A 25,597-nucleotide genomic window follows, 5' to 3' on the forward strand; every position below is an offset into this window, starting at 1 on the left:
TTTAATTCACCAGCAGGGAACGTGAAAAATTATTGGGTTATTCAATACCTGAATTGCCCAAAACCTTAAGAAATGGCATATGCCAAATGCTAAGGTCTTCATTCTTATCCCACCTTGATGCCCAAGGTCGTTCCTGCTGTCTCCCATTCAGGCTGACCCTCAGCCACCTTTTCATTCCATCACCGTCCAGTCCATGCTTTCATTCATCTTCTCAATGAAAGGAAATAGTACCTACTCCAAATACCTCACATTTCAGACACTACAAAGAAACCAAACGTTTGGCACTCTTGGCTATTGCTGCTCAGTCCAAGGAAATTGCTTTTTTTGTCCCTTCTTCTGAAGGTAATAAGCTATACCCAAACAAAGCCTTGCAATGTTAACAGTCCAGCATCTCAGGGTAGGTAAAAGTGACATGGGGCCCCAGGTCCTTCCTGCATTGCCATTTTACTGCTGTCCCACAGGGAATGTTGAGAGCACACCACAGCATGGCTTTGCCTTCCTATCCTACATCAAAACCAGCTGAGCAACTACCTGAAATCTTCTAAGTATTTTTTTGTCTTCAGAACAGCCAAACTAAAACCTCAAACAGGAACTGACAGAAACATGTTATGTAACTGTGACTGCTGCAGAAAGCTTGTAGTACAGAGGCCTGGAGAATTTGGGCCTGCTATCTTTTCCCCCAGAATCTTGCCTAACAGGGTAAGTAGGTTCTCATATACCAGAGGGGTTCACAGACTTCTTCGTAACAGTAATCAAGTGTCTGCTCTGCCATATCAGAACAGCCTGGAAAGGCCAGTCAGTTTGGAAAAGTTCTAAGTCAACACCAAGGGTATAACAACTGATCTGTTCGTGCACAGCTCTGTATCATGGACATAGTAATTCTGTGGTAGGCTACCTCAGATCCACAGGTTACAGCTGAAAGACAACAGTAATAGAAAATAAAATATGCAGCTGGTCTAGCTTTTATGTAGAAGCCATAGCAGGAGCCTTTCCTGGAGCTGCTCACTGCAGTATTCCCTCATCCCTGAATGATTTTTCATGTGAAGCTTGTTTGCTCCCAGTAAAAAATGAAATGAAGTTGAATTCATTTTTTCCAACAAAAGCAAGTCATTTTTCCATCTGTACAATTAAGTTCCAGTAGCAAGAATAAAGCACACCACTCCATTTAACTTTTCCGATTACTGTTTCCACTGAAGAAGGTACACAGCTAGGAGAAATGTCAAGTGGCTACTAGTCAAGATTAGCTGTCCACTCATTTACAGTAGAGTCATTCTGGAAAAGACACACAGAACTGAAACAGCACATCAGTACTGAGGGACAGAGGTGGGAGGGGAACACAAACTGACTGCAGATCTAAAGAACCATAGGATTTTCTTCCACAGTGCTCATTACCAGAAATATCCTTATAAAATTGCACCTTATCCCTTAGGTATCTGCTCTGTATTACAAGACCCAGAACTGAGTAGTTGACTGGCAGTGCCTCAGATCTGTGTTTCTAGGCAATACCTCTTCCATGGAAAAGAATTCTGTTTTGAGAATACATTCATCCTCCCATGCTTTAGTGGCATAGAAATATTCATGACTGATACAAGCAAGGGGAAAAGATGACACTCTGGAAACTTCGGAGAATTTAGAATCAGTCGATCAAACAACCACACAGCAGATTTAAGATACATAGTTGAAGCACTTGATCAAAAAACACATGAAAGCGAACAGCTGAGCCAGTACACATATGTTATCCATATCCAGTTCAGTTCCATAAAATTAGTCCACAAAGTTAATTTATAAGCTAGGATTCATTTCTGGAAAGACCAACCACCAGCAGAAACTATGAGTGACCTCGCTAAACACTGCTTAAAAGCTGTACAAAGCACTGATTGTTCACAGTCTTTAGCAAACAGTTCATGTATCAGGTGACTCGAAAGCTTTCAGCATAGCGCCTTCAGTTCAAGCAGCAAACAGAACAGAGGGTTAACAGCTTTTGTGCTAGTATCAAACGTTTTGGCTTTTTCCACGATTAGTCATATCAGCAGGCCAACGAAAACTTAACAATAACTGCTTCACTTGTAGCTCAAACACAAAATATGTGCTCAGTGAAACAGGTCATGCAATGCTTGTGAGGCCTGTTGGTTCAATCCTTTATGTAATCACATCTTCAGATGCAGTCATAATCCTAGCATCATGTCAATACTTGACAGAGCAAGAAATTCATTTACACCAATTGTACTTCCTCCAACTTAACTGTTTCAGTGACAACAACAACATAAATATTTGATAGAGCTTTTAACTCTGCACAGGACTTGACACACTAAGTGAACAACTGTTTCAGAAAGGTTTGTTTCCAGGAAAGAGAACATGCACTAGAATCTCCTCCCAGCTGACAGCTTTCGGGGTACCACTGAGCTGCTATTTACAGTTTTTGGAAGCCATGAGTATTCTGTAAGAGCAATACACAGAGATTAGCAGGGAGGCAGACAGCAGAGGCCACAAGAAGCATTTTTCTTCAAATGTAAGAAATTTGGTCTAATGTGTATCACTAACACAGCATTGGCTGACTGACAAAGGTTCTAAATTCATTGATGAACATTTTAGGTCGAATCCTTTGAGTTCCAGTTATAAAACATCTGGATTTCTTCGAAAACAAAATCCTTTCTAACCCTCTCTCAACTGCAGTTTCTGATTCTAGGACCTTATAGCTACTGTTTAAAATCAAATAGTCCCAGTACTTCATGATATAGGAACTCTTTAACTTCAATCACAATCATTGTTAGAAAGTAGATTTCATAAATATTAAAAGAAGAAAGTCTTACCATTTTCAATTACATTACTCAAAATTCAAAGAAGTCAACATAAACTACCCATCTCTCAATAATACAAGATGGAACATAAAACTTCTATTAAAAAAGATTACCTGGGAGATATGGTTGATGGAGGACTCCATCCTCCGTAGCTGGGATGCCTGGATGTCCAGCAGCTGTAGTACATTGTTGGCCAATGCATTGATCTGATAAGCAACGCTGGCTAGAGACTGAGTTGTGTAGGCTTTGGTCTCTTCTAATGCTTTCCTTTTATCTGGAGCCTGTAAAGCAAAATAACAAGATGTTTGCTCAAGGCCAGGAAAAGGGTGGGAGATGGGGGAGAAAAGACAGGAACAAAAAAAATGCAACTTATATTTAGAAGAATCTGTAATCAAGAAGATCCCATCAGACAAAGTACTCAGTCTGCACCTACATTCAAAAAATCTCAATAATGAAGTGCAAATAAAGAATGAGAACTATTTAAGCATAACATTACATGCCAAGAAATAATCCATTCAGCAGAAATTTAAAAAAAAAAAAAATCAAAACATTATGATTTGCCAGCACTGAGTTTCTAAAGCCTGCCTTGCACATTCTTCATTTCCGGAAAAGCCTCCAATTCCCCAGGAACATTGAAACAGTTTTCACCATCTCATATGAGATCACACAGCCCGAACAACTTAAATATAGAAAAATATTTTCCCACAGCTCAGTGTCCCCACCACACATGCTGCAAGGCTTCTGCAAAACCAGCCCTCCCGCTGGGCAGGCTGCTGCAGCCCAGGACTGGGGAGGGGGGGAAGCAGCAGCAGTTGTGACATTCTCTCCTCATATAGAAGCTTAATAAACCTTCGTTGACAGCTTCCAGTTTGCTGCTGGCCCCGTTTGCTCAGGTATCACTCATGTGCAGGAGCAGATCCTTGCTGTGTCCCACTCATACAGAACAAGGCCCACCTGAGCCTCCTTCTCCTCCTGCCTCCCACAGTGGTGCCCCACAGCAGCACCAAGCCTCATGTTGTTTCCTACTCTTCTCTGATTGAATTCCAATCCACACCTTCATCCACAAAAGGCACACACCTCATGCATTCCTTGTCTTCTTCCACCACATCAGCCCCACAGAGTCATCATCTCAAGCAGCAACCAAGCTGCATCACATGTTGACAGAAAAGCCAGAGAACCCACCCTGCATTTCACTTATCTGTACCATAGCTGGTTCAGTTGCAGTTACCATCTGTCCCTGAATCTCACCTCTTACTTCTTCAGTATATTTGGTTAACATCCACCCATGTTAAATCTGCCCCTTAATTACCTATCTAATCAGGTACCAGATCTAATAAGGAACCCTTCTTGTCTCACTTGCTTTAAGGAGAAAGCTGGGAGGTAAGCTGCTCGTGTATATTACTAATTCACTGCATGAGAAATACTGAAACATGAGTTATACCATGCTACATGCTAAAGATAATTCTTTCTGAAATAAGGATGAAATCCCACCACCAGGAAATTTGTTTAGTTCCATGATCAGTGCTCTGACATGTAATAGAACACTTTTAGTCAACGTCCTTCAAATGCATTCACAGATGCTTTCAAAAACAGGAAGCAGTTTAATGCAATCTGCTGCCAACGGGTAAAACACCAACTGCATGTACCAAGAATATGTTATTGCAAAAAAGAAAAAGTTTTAATATTTCTTACTGCAAACAAAGCTACCTTCCACTTTAAAAGAATACTGATACTTCCTAGATGTTCCTAGTTGGTTCTTGTGCAGACAGGCTTTCACAGTAAAGGATCTGTTTAACTGCTACACCCTGAGTCTCCAAAGGGGCATATGAAGCTTCAAATCATCACTAGCAACGACTTAAAATTGTGGGATGGTTTTAAATTATGACGGGAGATTTGGGTTACATATTAGGAGGAAGTTTTTCACTCAGAGGGTGGTGATGCACTGGAACAGGTTGCCCAGAGAGGTGTGGATGCCCCATCCCTGTAGGCATTCAAGGCAAGGCTGGATGTGGCTCTGGGCAGCCTGCTCTAGTGGTTGGCAACTGCCCACTGCAGGGGGGGGGGGAGGGGTTGAAGCTTGATGAACCTGGAGGTCCTTTCCAACCCAGACCATTTTATGATAAAAATATTATTACTATTAGCCCACAGAAAAAAAGAGGTAAACTTCCATCTTCAGCAGTGGTGGAAGTGCAGGTTGCAGCCTCAGAGACTGCTGAAATAGAACTCCTTCTGAACTCAACGCAGACAGTGAGAGTCAGTCAGCATAGTTCTCCCTCTAGATCTATGCTTGAGTGGATATCAAGTCTTTACTCAAGGTATTTTTCTGTTAAAGATTTGATTAAAACACTGTTAAATGAACACCAACAGATTATAAAGCTATAGCACTGTTACTATGTGTTTTCAAATGAGAAAACTTTCAAAAATAAAATTTCTTCTTTTATTGATGAAACTCCTTGTCCTCAATTGCCTAAGCACTGAAAATTTTGGTTACTTGCCCAATTGAGTGGTTTGGCAGCAGGATTAGATGAGCAGTTGTGATATGTAATGTATTTCATGTCCTAGTGGTATCAGATTAGAAATATTTTCAAGCTTTACAGATAATTCAGACAACTTCACTCAGTAGTTTAAATAACAGTTTAAATTAGAACTGGTTTGACATATAGTTTTCAGCATAGTTTAATTAGAACTGCTGGTATCCACAAGATACAAGCTACAGCTTCACAGCGTGGGAAATGGAGAGTGGAGAGAGAAAAGCCAAGAGCAGCAGCAGGAGGGAGCAGGAATTTCCAGCATTATTGAACTGTTATTTTCATTTCTCTCTACGCAAAAACTAGAAATAGTGCTGACCATAAAGCATGTTCACATGCCTTCAGACACTTTAGTACAACAAGTGAGCACCAGTTAATTATTCAAATTTAGAGATCTGCCAACATGTTTGTTTTTCCGTCAGTTCAGAATTACTTTATGATTTTGTGTTAGTAACTTTAAAGGTACTGTTATTTCCCCAGTAGTTCTCAATGTGAAAGGAATTTTGAGTGTCAATTAGTAGCAAACTGAGCATTATTTAAATCAAGAAGATTACAGCTTTTGAAGTCCTCGCCCTTAAAAAGCAACCTGTACTTCCAGCTCATCTTAACAGTCACGTCAGAATGACAAAACTACAGTTTGAAACTGCTTTTGTTTAATTGAGATTAAAAGAAAACTTAGTATAATCCAAGGGGACAGAGATGCGTAAGCAGTATGGCATTCCACACCTCTTATCACATTTTTTCAAATCCAAACCTGTATAACAGTGCTTCCTAAAAGCAATTACATTATTGTGGTCAAAACTGACTTGACACCCAAGCAGTTGCCACAATAAAAGAGTAAAATCTTATCTACTGCTTTCTCAATTCAGCACCACTCCAAGGTCAAATGATGAGGAATCTGCCCATCACTCAGCCCCACACACCCCTCCAAAACACCACCCACACAGGCACATCCCCAGAACCGTATCTGCACAGTGGACAAGCCATCTGCCCTCCCACTGTTCTCACTCTCAACTAATTCCCACCATCTTCTAGTTCCTACAGCACGCAGCTACATGTACCAGCTTCCTCCAAAATTATGTCAGCTCACACTGCAAAGCAATTTTAGAGGGCAGGCATTCACATGCTGGTCCATACTCTTACTACCTTTTCTCCAGCCTGCATTCCCCACTGCCATCCTATTTTCTGTGCTTGAAATTCCCTGTAAGAAAGCAACAACCAGCTCCATTTGACAAAGGTCAGAAAGCAGCTCATCAGGTCACACACTGAGACAAGCTGCCCTGCTAGGAACGAATTAGTTGGCCTCCTAAGCACATGGCATATGTTGTTCCACATTTTTCATCTCCAACGGCTGGAATACGTGCATCCTCAATTATAAAAAAAAATTCCACTCATGATAAACTACTAATAGAGCACTGCCCTAAAGCTGTGCAGAAAATCACTACGCTAAACAGTGCTGTTAATTATTCAGTGCCCAACACCTTTCAGATGTTGGCATTCTGTTCAAGGGCCCAATCAGTCTCTGCAACCAAGCCAGAGGAACAGCTCTGCAGTAACTTTTTATGCCTTTGCTGTTATTGCTCAGGATCCCTTTAATGAATTCAGTGCTGCAGTACATTTGCTTCAAAGCAAGCATGGAATAATTGCTCAGTTTTGCATCTCAGCTGTTTTCATTTAAAAAGTGTCTCCCACCTTTCATCAACCGATTAAAGAGAAAAGTAGCATTATTATTATCAGTCACCATGAGGATTTAGTCTCTATCACATATCAGCATTCACAGAATAAAACCACTCTGTTCAGATATCATCAATATACCCATTTATGTTCTCTTTTGCTCATGTTGTCATTTATCTATCTTTCAAGTTTAGGGAGTATAAGCTTCTGCCTAAGACAGATCCTATGGTTGGTTTCAAAATTCTGATTTCGTTCACAAAGGTCTTGCCACTTCAGCTCTGAGATTCGATCTTGACAAAGCCTAAATTAAACTTATATTAAAAACCAACAGCCAAAACTCCTAGCTGAAGTTAGCTATAACCTACAACACCTAATTTTTCAGTCTATTAGAAACATGCTTTCAGAGTGGTGAAGACATGCATCTAGGCACTGATTTGGAGACTCCTTGTTATGAGTACTTAACCTCCCCAGATATTTCTGAAAAGTGGCTTCTCCATCCAGAAGACAGCATTGCTTATAAACCTACCTATAACAAGAGCTTGTAACATTAACACACATCTTCCAGAAGCATCTATGAGTTTGATATTGCTGCTTCACTGATCTGATAAAGCCTTTAATAACTGAAAGCTGAATTTCTGTCTTAGGGGCTTTTTATAAAAAAAAAAATACTTCTGACTGCTATTGGCAAAAGGTCCACATGTTTTTAAACCATACACAACATATGTTCAGCTTAGAGCAAATATTCTGCATTCAAGCTGCAGTAATGTGTCTCAAAGGTTTCAATATGCCACGTGCACTAGATAATGTTTATCTACTCTGAGCCAGAAGCCTAATTTGAATTGACTATTAGGGACTGTTAATCCAGAGGTCGCTGTAAATAACCAAAGTGCTATCCACTGAAATAAGGAGGTGGTCCATGAAAACAGGTTCGTTCTTACCCGTAGCTCAGGGAGGTTGTTTACAAACCTTTCTAACAGGCTGCACTGTGGTGGACTTTTTTGATTGTTACTGACATCAGTGAGAAAAGAAAGGCTTAACAGGTAAGTCACAGCTGCAGATGCCACAAGTTTAGATATTCCGAAGAACTTTTGTAACCGACTACTTACCTGGAAGCCATCCAAGATGAGAGATTTGAACTCACTGTGGTTATTACTAGCAGGTGCTCACCAGGGAGCATTCAGGTTTTCTCTCATCACAGGTACAGCCTTAAGGGATACACATCATTCCAGAGCAGCAGCAGAGACTAAGGCTTTAGAATTTACAAATGAGGGCTGCTTACACTGCTGACATTATGCAGAGAAGGAACAGAGGAGGAACTGGGTGTGTCATTGCCTCCTAGAACAGGCTTACCATGCTCATGCCGTACAGCATTCTCCAGTACAGTAGGCTGTGGTTACTTCAAGGGGCCAACGCACTATTTCCCAGCATCCACAGATCCTAGTACAACTAGGCCCAGTGTTTACCTGCCTGAAAGTAAAGACTATTCTTCATCAGAAAATGAAGCATCAGGAGACTTGGTTCAGAAATTTAAACTTAACCTTTGCTCAACATAATGGCACAAGAAATCCCAGAACACCACAGATAAGACTTCAGAGGGTCACCAGCACACTGTATCTGCTGTCTGCCTTCAATAGAATCATCCCCAGAGCAGCCATCCTCAGTATTCCTCTTACTGGAACCACTTGCTTTGCTCTTCATATCATTGCTATCATCAGTAAACAATTGTGGGAAATTTAAAAAGAACACATTTCCATGAAGACAGAGAGCAGGACAGGGCTCAGTATAAGTACAGCCTGATAATTACTATTATCAGGCTATAAACAACGAAGCGAGCCCAGCCTCCTTGCAGAGGGGAACTAAATCCAAAAATATGCACACTGCAGAACACAGGTAAACCTCAATTAACAGCCTGCACTGCTAACAGTCATACTAATTTACACTGACACTGTTAATACAGTACGTGAGTAGAAAAATATTGAACTGCTTTACTAAAGTCACTTGTCATACCTTGTCATTTTGTTGTACTTTACCACGATTGCTGAATTCCCATGAGGTATTGAAAACTCAGGATTTTAGGTCCCCATAGCTTGCAAGATATTAATAGCAACACACTGCAGCCACTGACCATGTTTATCTCCCATCCAAGGCCTCTCCAGGGGACTGGCAGCCATTCTTTGCACTGCCAGTGAAAGGCAGAAAGGGACAGGCTATGCATACCTCCCCCAGCACAGCATGGAGCAGTATCAAGCAGATGTATGGAAGCTCTTAGCCACTGAAATAACTGCCTGTTTCAGGAGCATGAAGGAGGCACAGAGGCACACTTTACCACTCAGAACTGCTCTTAAATCTAAGATACCACACATTGCAGTAACCCTGAAATTAAAACCAGGATGATGAAATGCTTTCAAGTCCACTCAGTAAAAAATAATTGTTCCTAATTATGGAGGCAGAAACCCTCCATAAAGACGGTCAGAGGATCAACTAAAATTCAAATCCACTCAGCTACCTCCAGCACCAACAGAAACAAATAAAGCCCCAATGGTATTATAATAGTACTTAGTCTAAGTTTCTCCAGGATAAGATGCAGTACCTCAGCTATCCCAAACACAGAGGAACAGGTAGAACTTGAATCCCTTCTCCCCAGGTAAACATGTTGCACAACAAAGCTGGCATTCATTCAAGTCACCAGAGGATGAGGTGATCACCCCTACCAGCAACCAACACAGCACAGCCCACAAGCAGGATTTCAGGCTCTTCTTTTTAGAAATACTACCTTGACAAAAATCATTGAGTAGTCAGCTAAAGAGAAAGACACACACCAAATTATCGCAGTGTGATAAACACACAGGACTGCTTACCAATCACTGTCTGTGACTCACAAGCTCTGTTTCAGACAGGCCCTTCCCCCAAATCCCATGTATGCTGGACAATCAGCCAGAAACAAATCCTTCATTTCCATCAATAATATTCCCCTGACCTGCCCTGAATAGTCTTGATAGCAAATTAGCATTTCTATGGACCGAAACCAATTTAGCCAATCTGCCTTCGTCCTTGCAGATCTTCTTTTAGTTGAAAGTTGCACTTCATTCACTTAATTGACTGTAAAAATAAGGGACTCCATTTTTCAAATCATCATTTTGAGGAAGAGAAAATTTTTTTCATTAAGGAGAGAACTTCATTCCAAAGAAGAGAGTCTGAGTGGTACACATGTATTAGACACACACTCATGCATACAACATAGCAGTTCAGACTTTGAGTCCTGATAACAAAAATGTGTGCTGAATACAATACTTACACCAACATAAAAAAAAAAAAAGTGTTTACTTCTCCCAGGTACACCAACATCAGATTCCAGCCCATTCTGACCTCTGCACTAGGCACAGAACAGGGTCTTTGAGATTAAGCTTCCAATAACTACCTTACTGCCATATGTGATTTTTTTTTTTTTAAGTAAAAAGACAAGTCCACAAGATGTGGCATTCACAACACTGTCACAGAGTATAAATAGGTCTGTAAACAAGGGCAGAAATAACCTAGAAAAAGAAAACAAACTTAAAAAAACCTATTTTTTTACAGTAAATAACAACAAAAAAAATCAACTTAGAAATTCCATTTTAATCCAGGCTGTGAACAAGAAATTAAACTATCCAATGGGAGAGCGACTTACAAAGCCATGCCGACTCTGACAGATGGAGCCTGGGAAGGTATGTGCCAGCTGCTCTGTTAGCAGCACTCTCTGCCCAATGCAGCAAATACTGTTCCTGTCGGCTGTGGATTAAACTACTCCTCTTATTTAAAAAAGAAAAAAGAAAAACCTTTTTAAAGCGTAGTTTTCAGTTCTCCTGCCAAATCCAATAGGGATGTCATAGTAATCATACATGTTGGCAAAGCACATTGTTAATATTTCAGTTGTTAGTGTCTGTGTATACAACAGAAACAGCATGTAACAGTGAACCAAAACAAGAGAAGTAACCATGCCCATGTGTCATTTTCTCACAACCCTTGTGCACTCAATAAGGCTTCAAAATTGCATATGTGGTAAACTTAACAAATTTAATCTGCTGGGTCTTACCTTCTGTGTTTTACATGATACACACAACACAAGCTCTAGGGCAGAAACCACTTCTTCCATTCCTGTAAAGCACTATGCAGCATTAATGCTTACAGTTGCTTCAAGATTATGCTCCCGATGTCTTTGCAGTGCCTATGACACCACATCACTACACATGCTAATTCCTTCAGAGCTAACCAAGCAGGCCCTGACAGAGACATCCATGAGCCACAGCTCCAAACACCATCAGCCTGGAAGATGAGCCCACAGTGCTTCCAAAGAGATCATTCCTCTTTAAGGCTAAGGACGCTACCCAAGACTATGGGGCAAATGATTACTTCAGTATGCTAGGCAACAGATAATAGGGAATTAAAGAACTTATGTTCCATTTGTTTCCTTATAGACTGTCTCTCAAATATTGATCTTTTGTTTTCTGGTTGTAATGGGGCTTGAAATTGAAATGGTTGTTTACTTTGCTTAAGTGCCCAGCATCCACCCACAAGCTTTAAGCTCACTTAGCAAGGACAAGCTCACTGGCAAGCCAGAGACCCAGAGGAAACTACAGGTACTCCTGATGCTTTTTTTTTTTTGTGGGAATAGTAGGGAGACACTTCAGCACTTATTAGTTACCCTAACATCGTGCTCATAATAACAGTGGCAGCAACACAGAACCTAAATGGAATGGAACAATCTGAGCGGATTTAAGACGTGCGAGCCTTAGAGCGTGAAGCCAGCTCACAGGAATGGCTTTGAAGGCAAACTTCTTTAGTTCATGATGTATGAAAAGTCACTTCTAAAACTAACAGTGATTTACTTCATTAATTTTACTTTCAAGTACTCAGGTAGTCAAAACTTTTTCTTCAGTTTTTGACAATCCAGAAGAATAAGTCTAGAGTTTTACTATAAATCTACACCCAAAGACAATCTAAATCTATACCTGAAGACAAGCTACGTGCTAAAACCCAAGAGAACTTGCAAGACTGCCTTCTCTTTCCAGGTCCTCACTCTCTAGACCTCCTCACTTCCAGGCAGGTCTGGAAGCAAACCAGACAGCACTGAGCAAGCAAGGTTAGGACAACAGACTTAGCATACAGGATCAAATGACAGCATCACCTCATTCAGTTCAGGTATCACAGATTATGTCAACAACACTCTGAACCCATACAACAGGGCAGCCCTGAGTGCTATTTGAGAGAGAGCTACAAACCAAATACCAGCATCTGCAGAAGAGTTGTTAGCAAAAGCAAGCAGGCTTTCAGCTACACTCTGCCCTGGCCAGCTCCAGGAATTATCTCAATACACTGAAATGAAGAGCTAAAGACTTGTCAGACTTTCAAATAAGAGACTGCAAATGTTCCCCTAATTCAGGCAGAACTGAAGAGTCTCTGTTAACACACAGCCTTCATAACTAAAATATGGGCAGCTGCTGTTAAGCCAGTTCCCAACCATCACAATATTTTTAAAACAAGAAGGCAATGACCATTACAGGGTGAAATTCTCTTTGAATTCTTCGTAGTATTCCATGTTCATTTAAGTTTTACTCAGTCATAAAAAAGATAGAAAATAACATATCTACCTGCGATCAAGACTCACTTTGTTTTGTGGCTTACAGATGCTTTCATATATTTCAACATCTACTTTCACTTCCCAAGACACTGCTTCCCTTTTTCATAAAGAGATACTTAGAAGAATGCCTAAAACCAAAAGATTCAATACATTTTGGAGGTTCAAGAAAAGAAAAACAAAAAAAGGGACCCCAATCAGTAACAACTATTTTCCAATTTACTGCAAGCTCAGCAGTGATCTCATGCTAATAAAGTAATGGACTGCAATCAGAACTGATTTGTTATTATTATTATTATTGTTTTCTTTTTAAACAAAAACTGGCATGTTTAGCAGAAAAAAATAACAGAACCACTAATATTGTTTAGGCTTTTGTGCAGCCTGGGCCTAACTGTACACTTTTTATCTGACAGCACTTTACGCACATTACATCCAGCCTCTCTTTGAAGAATTACTTCACATAACATGAAAATCTGAGCCTAAGGTTAGCAACAGCATTCAGAAACCTTACATACTTAAGCTTATTTCAATACTGGGTTGTTTCAATCGCAGCAAGCTGGAATTCAGTTCATCAAAAAAAAATAACAAAACATAACAGATGGTTCAGGAAAATGGAGAGCAGAGAGAGAGAGAAAGAGGAATGGAGGGTAAATAACACACCACTGCTTCCTTCCAAAGAAAGAAATTAATAGAGCAGTAGGTAGCAAAAATAAATACAACCAACTCCAAACACAGAACATGTAAAACTTCGAGAAACCCAACAGAAGACAGAAAGCAAGTAGTTCAATAGGAAATATTTATAACTCCTTAATTGGATATTTTATGTGCATGTATATGGTGGGGAAAGTTGTGTTGGTGCAGTGTCTGAATTAGATTCTTCACAGATGGATTAGGGGTGGTTGTTGAGTCCAGCAATGCTACAGCATAGGACAGTCTACCTAAGTCTGACGTGCAGACCTACCTTACAACCCTTATTCTGTTCCATGTGTAAACTGCCACTGTCCCACTGTGCCCTTCTTGTCTTGTCCCTAGAATATTTGTATTCCAGGTCTGACCTAGGTTTCTAGCAGATGCTTTCAGAGGTGAGCTACATCCCAGGTCAACTTGAAGACCACAAAGGCTACAAAGATGGTGAAGAACCTGGAGGACAATACATACAAGGAACAGCTGATAGCCCCGGGTGTGCTCAGCCCAGAGCAGAGGAGCTGAGGGGAGCCCTGATGGCGGCTGCAGCTCTCCCAGGGAGCGGAGGGGCAGCGCTGAGCTCTGCTCTGTGTGACAGCGACAGGGCCCGAGGGAACGGCATGGAGCTGTGTCAGGGGAGGGGCAGCTGGGGGTCAGGGAACGGTTCTGCACCAGAGGGCGGTGGGCATGGACGGGCTGCACGGGGCAGTGGGCACAGCCCTGAGGGACGGAGCTCTGGGAGCATTTGGACAACACTCTCAGAAAGCGGGTTTGGAATTTGGGTGGTCCTGTGTGGAGATGGGGACTGGACTCAGTAACCCTTGTGAGCCCCTTCCAGTTCAGGATATTCCAATTCCACAGTCCCGTTTGAAACTGATTAATGTAAAAAAAAAAAAAATGCAGAGGCTGTATCAATAGCAAATAAACCAGTTATGCCCTATAGATGTGCTCTCAATTTTACCAAAGAATTTACAGTACTTACATGCAAATGAAATCCTGCATACATAAGGGGATGGAAGAGGAAAGGCTTGTAAGTATACAGGCCTAAGCACTGAAGATACATCCAAATCAAAGCTAAGATACATCTACAGCAAAGCACATCTTTGCACTACCTCTATTCCCAACCAGGTGTTATAAGAAAAGCTGACTTCGGGTTTCCAAATTTGTCACTTTTTAAAAGGAAATTGAAAAGCACTTTTCTGTTCAATGGCTATAAAAATTTGTTTTCCTAGTCACAAAAGGAGAATTTTCTTATCAGTGTGAACGGCCACATTTCTGTACTCATTACCCTTAATGATTATGTATTTTTCTCAAGTTTTACAGTAGTTGGTTTTCATTTATTCATTTTCTGAGGAAGCACAGAACTAAATGAGTATCTTCTGCTCATTATTTATGTTCTCTATTTGCATAACTCCTTCATAACTGCTCCATTAAACACCTCTTCCCCTCCAAGGCCAATTTTAAAAAGCCTCCTGCTTTATGAGACTGACAAGCATGACTCACAGCCTTCCCCGCACTCATTTCCCCCAGGCCTAGCAGGATGTTATACAGCCACTAAGTACCTACTTCAGCTCATACTCCCCCACTCCCACCGGTGCTGCAGTAACCCCTTACAGCAATTTGGGGGGGAAAAAAAAGCTACTCCTCTAGCTGCCTGAGGTTGATAGCAAGCAGCTAGTAACAGTATTTGCTTTTAATGTTGTTCTTCTACCATACTCACAAGACAGTGACTGAACATGGGCACACAACTACAGGGGTTACAAACACATACACCCCAATTCCTCTTCTGCTTTTACTCCTAACAGGACCTAGCAGAGCTGCTCACAACCCTCTCCTTGCTTTAAAACAGCCCTCCAGATCATTCCGACATTTCATAGTTATTATTCAACATAAGATTATTCTTTATCAACTCTTAAAGCCTTTTCTACAACATGCTTGAATGAACCCACTCCTCTACTGCCATATTCAGGACCAAAACCAGCAACTTCTCTCAGAGAAGCAACAACAGTTTACTTGCATCAACACTTAGATACCACACACACGTACTCAACCACCCTCCCCAGTTTTCAACCCTCTCACAATTACAACAAATATCTCCCTCAGTCTCTCAGCAGTCAATATGCATAGACAGGAGCTCATTTTACAGTTCGTGTTCATGGATAGGTTTCCAAAAAGGAACTGTGTGCTGGAAAGCTTTCCATTGATTGTTATTCTTCTCCATCAGTTTAAAAGACAGACTGCCAAAGAGGAATGAAATACATGTCTAGAAATGACACAGCCCACTGTTCAAGCAATACAAGATTTCTTACAAAGTAAGAAGCATTGTATGAGCCCAAGCTTCAATTACTTCTATGGGAGAACAATTTTTTCCAGAACACAAAGTTAAAGACATCTTAGAAATTAGACAGAAAGAATCTATTGCCATTTAAGATGGCATGTACTTGCAGTGCTCCCAACAAGTCTTAGGATTACTGCAGCAACCAGATCATTTCAGTGCTGTGAGAACATACTGTATGCTGCAGCAGGAAACACACCCACGGTATCTGAAGAGAGCCCTTTCAGAGCCAAGTGCTTCCAAACCAGACACATTTTATCTAATGCAGCTAAAGCCAGGAGTTTGCATCACAGAAACCATAGCTCCTCCCAGAGATTCAGAAGTCTTGTAAGTCAGCCAGCAAATCAAAAGCCAAACAATTTCCAGCCAGGTCTCCAAGGGTCTTGCCAACATAAGTGCATTAATCCATCATTTGTCTATTTGTTAGTCTGGTACTCTCTGGACCTTGGTTGAAGCACTGTCCAAGCCACCCACCACAAGACTCACAGGGGAACCTTGGAGGCTGTAAATCATTTCTATAAAAACTCTTCAGGATTAGGTCCAACTCTGCTTTGCCAGTACATATCCATATCCACACACCATTTCTCCTGATATGACCACCATCCCCTCACTGTTAAGAGGGTCAAAGCCCTCCAAAGGTTTTATCAACCTGTTTTCACCCTTTGGTCTCACGTTAACAAAAGGACCAGCTTCCTAAAGAAGACAGACTTCTTACTAATGAAAGATTTGGCAGCATATATTCAAGGGGCCTCCTAAAAGGTTTACAGAAACACAAGTCTCAGTGCACACATCATCTCTCAAGCTGCCTCCCATTTCTGTGTACCCTGCTTATCCTGTCATTCCCAGGTGGTTACAGACCACTTCACAATCAGGCCTTAATCCCAACTCTGGGCCTTTAAAGATAATCTAAAAGGGTAACATATAGAAACACCTTCAGCAGGTTTATGTGATGAGCTACTATTCAAACCCATGCCACTGGAAATTGTCTGAAAGGCATCATGAAAAATGGCTGCATAATTTGAACAACAATGCAGTAAAATATACAATTAAATAATGGAGAGATTAATTACAAGAAATAGGCATGGCAGAATTTTTTTTTTTCAGATGGGAGCTGAAAACGAGACTGAAAATCAACAAGGTAGAGAGCAAGCCCAAAAGAAGACATCTGTTTCAGAGGCTGAAGCCATGATGACAAAACATTATAATAATATAAAATGTTAATAATAAAATAAAAAAAATAAAAGTAATAAGAAAATACAGTCCACAGTATTTGGAAGCAGGAGAAGAGCGAGGCAACAGGCCCACAAAAAGGCGTGGAGCAAACCAACAAGAGTCTTCAAGTGGAGAAAAATCAGCAAATTCAGATTGTAATGACAGCCAAGGAGAAGCACCTGCGAAGAGAGACATGCTGCTCGCTATTATGTCCCTAGAAGTTACTACTGACAACTGTATCGACTGTAGTAACTGAAAAGACAAACCATTGCATGGCAATCTGCAACTAAGTAGACATTTATTGCAGCAGTCTGATGCAACTACTGGACACCTTGTTCTCTTGTCCCTTTTACCCAGGCACTTCCTTATATTGGGCTTCAGAAGACAAGGAATTGCTTCATTGGAACCACAGATTAAGTATTAATTTGCAGTACGCCTCCTACAATAAAGCCAAGATGCTCAACTGACAATGACTGCTGCAAGACAGATACTGGTTGGTAGGTTTGCTGACTCCCCCAGTACAACAGAGAGATCAGAGGAGGAAAGTGAAGATATGCATCTGGCCAGCTTCTTCAGACAGTCTTTACAGGAGAGGTGCTCCAGCCCTCAGGCCATCCTCATGGCAGTCCTCTGGACTCTCTCTAAAAAAGCTCCACACCCATGTTGAAGGCCCCAGACCACGACACGGTATTCCAGCCAGGGTCTCACAAGGGCAGAGTAGAGAGTGCCAATCACCAGAATGCCACTGGCCTTCCAGTCTGCAGGCACACACATGGACGGTTTATGTTACGTTTCTCATCTACCAGGATCCATAAGTCCTTCTCTGCAGGGCTGCTGTCAAGGAGTTCTCCCAGTCCGCATACATACCTGATATTATCCACAATCACTTTTTTATTTTAACCTCTAAGGATATATAAGAATTATTATGATTCAAGTAGTAAATGGATCATTCTTCAAACTATTAATATCCTTAAGACCACCCTGTAAGAACATTGTGTCCAATTCTAAAAATGTCAAATCGGCATCTGTCCAAGCACCAGGAAACCTTCATGCTTTTCTTATTAAGCAGTAACATCACCACTTTTTACTCCTTTTTACTCCTACCTCAGAAGTTCTGATACAATTAGGAAAGCAAATCCACGACTCTTCTCCCTGAGTTCAACTGTTCATTGCTACACTCTCAGAACCTCCTTACACAGGAAGCAGCATGCTTGCTTGCTTGCTCTTTAACTTATGCTGCAGGAAGAACATGTGTAGTTCATTGGTTGCAGCTTTTTGGAGAGGGAGGAAGGAAGAGGGAGGGAAGGTTCTGTGTCACAAACACATCTGCTGTCTTCACATAAGATCTAGTTAAGGTGAGTCACTGTGTAAATGGTCAATCTTTTTCAAAGTAAAAAAGATTTGTTTTTACTAGTTTAGCCAGTTGGTGGGTAGCAGGTTGGCAACCAATTTCATGTTAATACAGATGGCTGAATTTTACAAGTTACCTTTCAAAATGCTGCCCTCACATTTCAAAGTTGAAATTGTCTAGCAAACAGTTCTCTACCCACCTCTCCTCCTCCCCTCTAAAATATCTGCATCTTAGTAACAAAGCTACTCTCTGCAAGTATTCCTGCAGGGTTCCCACTAACACCATTAAGAGCTTGTATGAGAAATGAGCAACACCATTGGTATAGTATCAAGCAGGGGTTCTTATTAACCCAAGGACAAAAAAAGCGTTCCCTCACACACCAGGGGGAGCTTAGAGTTCTGCTATCAGTAGTAAATGGACCTCTCAAAGAACCCACCTGTAAGAAGCATGCCAACTTTCACTTCTCCACCTCACACCAAGCAGATGAAACATTTTCCACAGCCTCTCCAGGGCAACCAGCAGGGCATGCTGATGGGCCGGTGGGAGGAAAGGCACTTTGGATGCCACCTCACTTACAGAAGCACACCATGACCAATTCTGCACTGTACACTGCTTCCAGCCTCCAAGGGCTTAGTGCGAGCTTTGAGCTGCAAAGGGCTGTCTGCACAATCCACATAAGACAGTCTGTCTGCAGCTGCTGCCTACTAGCGAGATCAGGAAAAGGGAGGAACCACGCCGAGGCTGAGTCTACCACCATAATTTGAGCAGTTAGTTCCCTTTATTTTATGGTGTAGGAGAGGGAGGGCTCCTGTGACCAAGCCAACCCATCTCCACCAAGGTGCTCAGAGCACCTTGGAGCAGGCAAAGGGGAAGGAACAGCTTCACAGTACTGTTAATGCTAAAGAAAACAAGATAGCTGCACTCCACAGTCAGCCTGCTCAGTAATTACAAACAAGCCTGGGCACTGAGTAACTGAGGGCCCACCAGTCACTTCCTACTGAGTAACAAGAAATAAAAACCACACGATGGTCCTTTTGACTCCAAGTTACTAATTAAGGGCTGAGCATAGGCACAGACAGATCAAGATGCCTCCCTATCCCTCAAGAACATCTTGCTGCATCAGCATGGACAACGTCTGCACAGCTACCACCCTACTGTTCTGCAGATAAATAAGATTTCAGATACCAGAGCTGTCAAACACAGACTGCTTTCACTAAAGGGAAAAAAAAGCAACATCATCCAGAGCTCCTGCCAAGACAGCAATAGCCACCAGCAATGAGACAGTCTGCACTGTGAGCACTGTGTAACCGCACACAAGTTTACAAGACTGAAAATTAGCTTCAAACATTCCTATAAGAACAGATATAAAGGTCTTAAAAAGGAGTTGCCACTGATGAATTTAATAATTTCAAGTGCGTGCTTTCACATGCAACGTACTGCATTCTCTCTGGACACTGCCCCCATGTATCAGGGCATACACCCTGCTGTGCTGCAGAGTAGTGTAACAGAGGCCATCAGGAGGGAGGCAGAGGAACCCTTGTGTGCAGTGCTGCAGCTCCAAACAATTGGGTTCTGTTCCCAAATGTGACAGAACGTCCCTACACGACCTTCCACGAGTCAGTTATAACTCTATGACTCCACTTATGTTTCTGTGTCAACTTAAAGTCAATTCAAAATACTAAACAAAGACATTGGGAAGTTGCGTCTTCTTCTGTTTGTTTCACTTTATTTTTTGTTAGACTTAGAAGAGAGCACAGATACTAAAAGGAACTTTGCCCTCAGAGATGCAATGCTTCCTATTTGTGCACAACCTGCCCTGTACTCTTATCTTCCTTATGTGTGTTCTACTTTATGAGCCATTCTAAAGGCCCACCTATTCTCTCCTTATCATGAGTGTTACTAACTGCAACAAGCTGCCAGAGATCTGAAGGTATGCAGAAATATCAGAAGATTGCTCCTCTTACATTTTCCTCCTTCCAACAATTCTACATGCTTGGAACAGCAAGCACAGCACAAAGAGCACATATCACACTTAATGCACACTGACAGCAACCTGCAGCCTTTTCATTCCCATACACGAGCAAATGGAAGGGAGCAGAGAGCACTTCCCTTGTGGTGCACGGTGCAGCACGCACCTGTAACAGCTTAACCCAACCCACTCAACTCCATCTGACTTGAGACATCACAGTGCCAACATCATCTGCTGAAATACTGCAGGGAAACAGAGCTGGAAGACCAACTGACATCTTACTGGTTTCTTAAACAGAATATGCTAAAGATAATGGAAGTATATGAAATTTGGAAAAGCCAATCTCCTACCAACCACCTATTCTGGGCACAAAACAGACAGCTGCTGCTTTAGGATCCATTTCCTGTACAAGCAGGGCAATCACTTGGCGACTGAATGAAGTTGTGCTGTTGCATGATTGCTGCTTTCATGCTTAGCTCTGTTTTCCAAGACAGAGACAACACACTGGCTAAGAGGAGTTATAAACCAACGCCACCAACCTGTAACTAAATTGCTCAAGAACAAAACACAAACACCTACAGAGCAAACAGTGCCTTTAACTAACCATTTGCTGTCAGCAGAAAACAACCTTAAAAAGAACAATTTTAAAGTACAAGCTAACATTTTCTTAATATAAAGAGTACATTTTAAATCTACAAGGAATGGTGGATGAAGCATCCATATATTATCTCATTGCTCTCAAGTTCTCTAATAATGAACTATATTTTAGTGTCACATAAAGTACAATGGCTTCATTTGCTTTTTCTGCAAAAAGTTCCAAATTTAGCAGTGAAACCAGAATAAAAAAACACTTACTCTTGATACAAACTAATTAACAAGCAAACACCTAAGTTCTCACAGCATGTAAAAGATTTGTATTAGTGACAATTTAAGAAGTTCATCCTTTTAAAGCGGGTCATTTCCTGAATTAGACATTGAGTGAACTGCTTTGCACTGAACTAAGCTTCCATACTCCAGGCAATGAAATCAAGTGTCAGATCAGTCAACAACTTTTAAGGAAAAAGAACTGCCATAGAAAAAGTTTCTTCCTTTCCAACATACCATATCTGCTGTACAAGAAGCAAACATTCAAGCTACTGAGCAGAAAGGATTCCTAAATGGATACTGGAAGATTGCATCAGGGCTTGAGAAACTTGAATGAGAAACAACATTTCCCCTCCATAACACACATTTTTCGACCAACTGAAAAGAGACCTTCAACTTTCTATAATAGCAGCCAAAGTGGAACCTCTCTGCTTCTGTCTGATTTACCCAAAATAGTTTGTGAACTCACCGCTCAGTTTCCACATACCAGTTGGGAGCTACAGAAGGAAATAACACGACAACACAGAAACACGCATTTAGGCAACACAGCACTCACTTCCTTAAAGGGTCTTTCTCGTAATTTATTTTCCAAAGCTGCTGTGTCTACTCACTGGAGACCATTAAGATCAGTATTTACACAAGCAGTACATTGAGAGGTTCTCAGTCACATTAAGACTGTGTTGGAGCTTACAAAAATAACAAACGGATCTTCCCAGTGCAACAGAAATAAAAAGACTGATGGAAACTGTATCTGCCTATGCATAAACAAGGGTACTGGAGATACCCAATTTAAACAGTAAGGGGCAGCTGTAAGGAGTGTTTTATACATCAGGCCTCTCTGCTACACCAGTCAGCTGAAGCCATTCAAAAGGAACTAACACTGGAGATGCTGTTTTTTTATGTATCATGTCTAACAGTTCATAAGCTAATTGTTTAAAATAAGTTCATTAAATGCTGAAAAGAATTCAATTCAGCCTGGGAAGTGACTGGAGATTCTTTCTGGAAGCTAATACTTTCAGCTGGTGATTCATTATTAGAACCACAAATACTTCATCCAGCACTTCTGTATTGGTGCTGATAAAGCATTCATTCTGGTTAGGATACGATAATGCAGTGCCTCAGGCATTCCTCACTAGTGATTTTCAGATAAACTTTCAGCACTCCACACTCCCTCGAAGAAGTGGTCTCAGATTTTATTTGCAGACAAGAGGATTTGGATAAGACATCAAGCACTGCAACTTACTTTTGTATGGCGTCTATTAAACTAAAAAAAGGCTGATTTCCATTATAAGACAGTTCTACCACTCCCCCCCATTCCTGATCTCACTCTACACTGCTATAAAGGCACGTGTATTTTACAAGTGTCTCCATCATCAGGACTGCAGAGTCATACTGGTACTATGAAGTGTGCCAGAAATGAACATGTTTAGAAAATATTATGAAAAATGCAACTTGTCTGCTCAAGTTTAGCAAAATATACATAGTGGAAAATTGTACTTCCAGTTAAATACCTAAGGTTCAGAACTATGGAGATAGACTTAGTCTCTGACAAAAGAAAATAAGAATCTATAATCTTCTACCTACTTGCCACTAAAGCTTCTAACCAGAAATGTAAGATTTCAAATCTAGCTATAAATTAAATACAGTAATGTACTTATTTCTTTCATCTTATATTAAAATCCCCACTAATAACATCACAACTTCCTTCAATGAAAGATTATATTTCATTCTGCATTTGGTTTCCTTTCCCCTTTTCTGTCCCCCTCTCCTCCTCACACCCCCAAGGACTGCCACCATACTGCAGCAACCGCATTTCTTTCCTAAGAACTTATTTGCTTTGCTTCTCCTGAATTCTTTTCCCCTCCTATCAAGTAAAACTTCTAGATAACCAGAACACACATGGTCTGGAGGACACACTGTGTTACTGCCTGCTATTTCGATTTCTTCACAATTTGCCCTAGCAAGAAACTGCTTCCCACTTTTCTAAGAACAGTGATTTTCACCTTGAGAGCCCCAAATGCTGTCATCTGTCATCATTCCTAACTGCTTTACTAAAAGGTTGCTTTCTGTCCATACAGCTACAGTCACCATAAGGGAAGCAAGTTCCACTGAGGTGAAGAATATTTTCCCACTCCCTCACACCATCCCCCAACACTGTTTTTGTGTTGTTTTGTTTGGTTTTTTTTGAAGGATCTCTAGAAACATTGAAGAGAGCTTCCCTTCATAAAACCAGGGTGACTGAACGTTACCAGGATTATTTTCACATTAACTGATGGAGATAAAGATGATTTGTATATTTTCAAATTTAAAAATACAGATGCAATTTGAATCCAGCATTACCTTGGGGTGGGGAGAAATGACATGACTTACCTGTTAACGTGAATGTAGAATAAAGAGTGTGAAGGTGAGCACACCAAGAGTTCTAAATAAATACTGAGCACCATTACAGTCAGAAGCAGTTGTCAGTACCAGCACTTGATGATCAGACACCCGTTCCACCCCCATGCTATAACACAGCACAGCTGGTAGTGCATGGTAACAGCTTTCCCACTAAGGAGCACAGAAACCTTTCTGTAGAAAGAGAGTAAATAGCTCAAATTCAAAGCTAACCAGAGTGAGATAGTTACATGCTATGGGCTATGCTAGGATGTGGATCCACTCCTGAACTCTTTTAACACTCAGTACCCAGGTTCTTTGTTCTGGCCTATTACTATTATTATTTAAGTAAATGCTCCCCAATGCACTGACCGTTAGTTAGCCATTCCACATTATATGAAAGGCAAACACTTTGTATCTTGCATTAAGCCTCTTCCTCTTCCTTCCCATCCCTTTCCAATCCCGTACACGCACACACATACACACACTCCCCCCATTCTCACAACCCAGCATCCTGTGTCACACTGCCTAATCCTCCAGCAGCCCCACCACCATGATCTGCTCAGCACTCCAACTGGAGAACAGATGGCTTGGCACCAAGAGCCGATTAAAAAGTCCACCCATACCTCTCTAAGAAAGTAAATGTAGTTTCATCGATACATTTGTCATTTTTACCGAGTTGAGTAGATGCATGACACATCCACAGCACAGTCGGGCATACGTTTTTCAGAGCTTCTGCATAAGACCTCGTTAGGAACTTCAGAATGCCAGCTTCCTTCCAAAGGGGTAAACACAGCTTTACAACGGCAGACCAGGCCACAGCAATCCCTGCAGCCTACATTGGTACCTGAAGTGAAAGTGAGCTACCAGATTTAAAAATACAGCAAAAACACACCACCCCAAGTGCATAGAGGGGAACTAGCTTAAGTACCGTTTTATTTTTTGTTTGCATTAAAGAAGACAGACAAGTTCAGGGCCCTGAAAAAGCAATGTAACTGAAGCGTCTCTAACTTTCTGACACAGAATAAGAAGTCAGGAGCAGCAGACAGGTCAAAACTTGTGCCGCAATTACCACACTTATGTATTTGTCATATTTCCCATGAGTAAAACCAAATGAACCTCGCCTCTTAGAAGCATTTGTATCAGCAGCTTTCTCTGGGTGGAGCAAACAACTTGGAAGAGTAAATACACATTAACTCACATTCTCTCACATACCAAAAATAACAAAATGCCTTAAAATATGACTCGCTAGTGCAGTTTTAAGTATCAAACTGACTTTAAAAAGATTTATCACATTGAGACATTAAAGCCTTATTTTCAGATTCACTATTCCATTAGTGCAAGCAGTAAGACAGCTCATCGGCAACAGCAGATGCCAAGGATGTGAATAACCTGTATTAAGTGCTCACCGCTGGTAATTGCAGAATGGCTTTGGGTGAGAAGGGGCCTTAAAGACCACCCAGTCCCGCTCCTCGCTGTGGGCCGGCTCCCACCCAGCAGCAGCTCAGGCTGCCCAGGGCCCCATCCAACCCAGCCTGGAGTATCTTCAGGCATGGGGCACCCACAGCACTCTGGGCAGCCTGCACCAGGGCCTTTATACACGAGTAATCCACCGTATGTTCAACAAGTTCACCGCGCAAGCAGTGCTTCTGTTAAGTATTTGCCTTTCCTCATCATTTTTCTTTCCCGAAAGAGGTTTGACCCGAGCATTTCGTGACGGTTCCACGTCCACATCGGTACGGCCATACATACAGACCTACATTCAGAGCCGTGCGTCGCAAACCCTGACAAAAGAAATAACAGTACAGCTCGCTGGGAGCAGTTCCCCTCAATCAGACCTAAGGGAAGCGCAGGAAGGGAAAAATCCCACAGCGGGCGCCGGGGACGCGCCGCAGCCGCGGAGCCTCGTGCGGCAAGCAGCGGCAGGCGGCGGGCCGCGCTGATCGCTACAGGATGTCGGATCGCCATGCCTCCCAGAGGCACGGATTGCCATTTTGAAACACCGCCTCACGCCCGCACGCGAGTGCCCGCACACGGGCGCTCCCCGCTCCCGTTCCGGCGCCCAGCCCCGCGCTGCGGCACGGCGACCCGCGGCCCCAACGCGGTTCATTCCGTCCCCGCCACGCTCGGCCGCGGCGCTGCGGATGTGCGCGGGGCCGCCCCGGGGAGGGCAGCCCCACGGGGACCGGCTG

General features: G+C 41.9%; 1 protein-coding gene across 12 annotated transcripts in view; it reads right to left on the reverse strand.

Annotated features, from left to right (window-relative positions):
* The window catches only part of ABI1 (abl interactor 1), a 74,759-nt gene that overhangs the window by 48,633 nt on the left and 529 nt on the right, over positions 1-25,597 (reverse strand). For all 12 annotated transcript variants that reach the window (XM_065731399.1, XM_065731398.1, XM_065731394.1 and 9 more), the window contains exon 2: positions 2,912-3,079. In XM_065731399.1, coding sequence (XP_065587471.1) covers positions 2,912-3,079 — 168 coding nt within the window. The remainder of the gene's footprint in view (positions 1-2,911; positions 3,080-25,597) is intronic.

The sequence above is a fragment of the Cyrtonyx montezumae genome, unplaced genomic scaffold, assembly GCF_038088225.1.
Source record: "Cyrtonyx montezumae isolate F1298 unplaced genomic scaffold, pur_monq_1.0 scaffold_14, whole genome shotgun sequence".
Taxonomy (NCBI): Eukaryota; Metazoa; Chordata; class Aves; order Galliformes; family Odontophoridae; genus Cyrtonyx; species Cyrtonyx montezumae.